Raw genomic sequence first — 1,882 nt, 5'->3', positions numbered from 1 at the left:
GATTTTTTTGAAAAATCTATATAAGTACCTACCGTCTTTTTCTCCAACGCTTTTCTCTATGCAGCAAGTATACAGATGTGCAAGTTGCAGAAAGTTTCCGAAAAGTTGGGAAAGTTCTCGGAAATTTCTGGAAATTTTCACAAGAAATATAGGAAGTTTAAATTTAAGAAACGGTAAGTTTCAATCCCCATAGAAAATTGTGAGAAGTTTCCGAAATTTTCCCATATGAAAAATTCGGCAATTTTGGAAAGTTTCCTTTGGCACATCAGTAAGCAAGTATGACGGTACATGCGTGTGACGTCAAATGCAAGTATTCTCTGTCTAATGTTGAATTTCAAACCTTTCATCATCATCATCATCATTGTATCGGTTTCACTGTTTTATTGTGTTTTTTTTTTAATGTTGTAATGTATGAGGTAGTTTTAGATTATTTTGTTATTTTATTGTGAGGTAGTTTGTTCCTTTCTCTTTGAATAAACGCAATAGTGGACGGACGTGTTTTTATACTGCTCCTCAATACCAGGACCCTACTCCAGATCAGGATATTTTTCATTGGCGACGAAAAGGACTTTCAGCACGCGTGTAATTGCCGACGTTAATAGTGTGTGGACTTGTGGTTATTTTGTGAACTTAAATAAAGATATCCACTTAATACGACGAATAGTGAGTCATGTCGGTAGGAAAAGTTGGACCATTCGATATGAATAAGGATTGTTGGGACTTATATATCGAACGTTTGGAACAATATTTTATCGCTAACGATGTGAAGGAAGCAGTGAAAGTGGCCACTTTAATCACAGTGATCGGTGCGGATGCGTACGAGTTGATGGTTAACTTATGTACACCGGCGCGGCCTTCTACAAAAAAATTCGATGAATTGGTAAAAATTATGAAGTCACATTTACAACCAAAACCGAGCGTTTTAGCAGAACGTTATAAATTCAGACAGCGAAGACAAGCAACGAATGAAAGTATAGCTGAATATGTGGCCGGGTTGAAGAAGATGTCCATGACTTGCAATTTTGTAGAACAAAGACTATCCGAAAATTTAAGAGATCAGTTGGTATGCGGTTTAACGAAAGATAGTATTAGACAGCGATTATTCGCCGAAGATGATGTGTCGTTTGAAAAAGCTTGTAAGTTAGCTATGACGATGGAGGCAGCGGAAGCCGATGCAGCGGTGGTGGAGAACCAGGTAGCCAGACAAACTGGAAATATGACGGTGTATCAGATGTCATCAGATGCGAATCGACGGGCTAGTGGCTCGAGAGCCTGGGAAGAAAGAAAAGGCATAGATGGAAGGCGCGAGTCACGCCAAACAGCGGGCGATAAAACCGGGCGCGGCGGGAGCGCGCGGGTGCGCGACCAGCGCCGACCGCGGCCGGCACGAGCGGCGGCGGGCGCCAGCAGCGCGCGCCGGCCGGCTGCGCGGCGTGCGGCGGCCAGCACGACACGAGCACGTGCAAGTTCAGAATGTACACGTGTCGGGTCTGCAATCGGGACGGGCACCTAAAGAGGATGTGCCCGCGTTGCGTAATGAACAGCTGTTCGCAGTGTACGAGGACACCACGGCGGAACAGGTGGCGTATGACGAGACCGAAGAGAGTGACGAGGTATTTACTTATAATTATTCCATAGATATAAAAACTATAAGAAATACCCCCCGTTCTTAGTGACAAATATTAATAATGTTAACTGGTGTATGGAAATAGACACCGGTAGTTCCATTTCGTGCATTAGTTACGATGGTTATGTAAGATATTTTCGCAATTTAAAATAACACCTAGTAACTTAACAATACGTTACTATACAGGAGAGATTGTTGAACCGGTAGGTAAATTAGTATGCACTGTGTGTTATAAAAATAAAAAGAAAGAATTGG

General features: G+C 42.4%; 1 protein-coding gene across 1 annotated transcript; it reads left to right on the top strand.

Annotated features, from left to right (window-relative positions):
* Positions 1 to 623: 623 nt before the first annotated feature.
* Positions 624 to 1,513, top strand: LOC141437602 (uncharacterized). The gene has a single exon (XM_074101039.1). It carries the CDS (start codon positions 671 to 673, stop codon positions 1,511 to 1,513), a length of 843 nt encoding a protein of 280 aa, XP_073957140.1. The 5' UTR covers positions 624 to 670.
* The last annotated feature ends 369 nt before the right edge of the window (positions 1,514 to 1,882 follow it).

Source organism: Choristoneura fumiferana, chromosome 18 (assembly GCF_025370935.1).
Source record: "Choristoneura fumiferana chromosome 18, NRCan_CFum_1, whole genome shotgun sequence".
Lineage (NCBI taxonomy): Eukaryota > Metazoa > Arthropoda > Insecta > Lepidoptera > Tortricidae > Choristoneura > Choristoneura fumiferana.
The sequence above is the reverse complement of the archived record's forward strand: the minus strand, read 5'-3'. Positions and strand labels throughout refer to the sequence as shown.

Bases quoted from the DNA above. Each gene is read 5' to 3' on its own strand.
- LOC141437602 (XM_074101039.1), top strand. From the start codon at position 671: ATGTCGGTAGGAAAAGTTGGACCATTCGATATGAATAAGGATTGTTGG.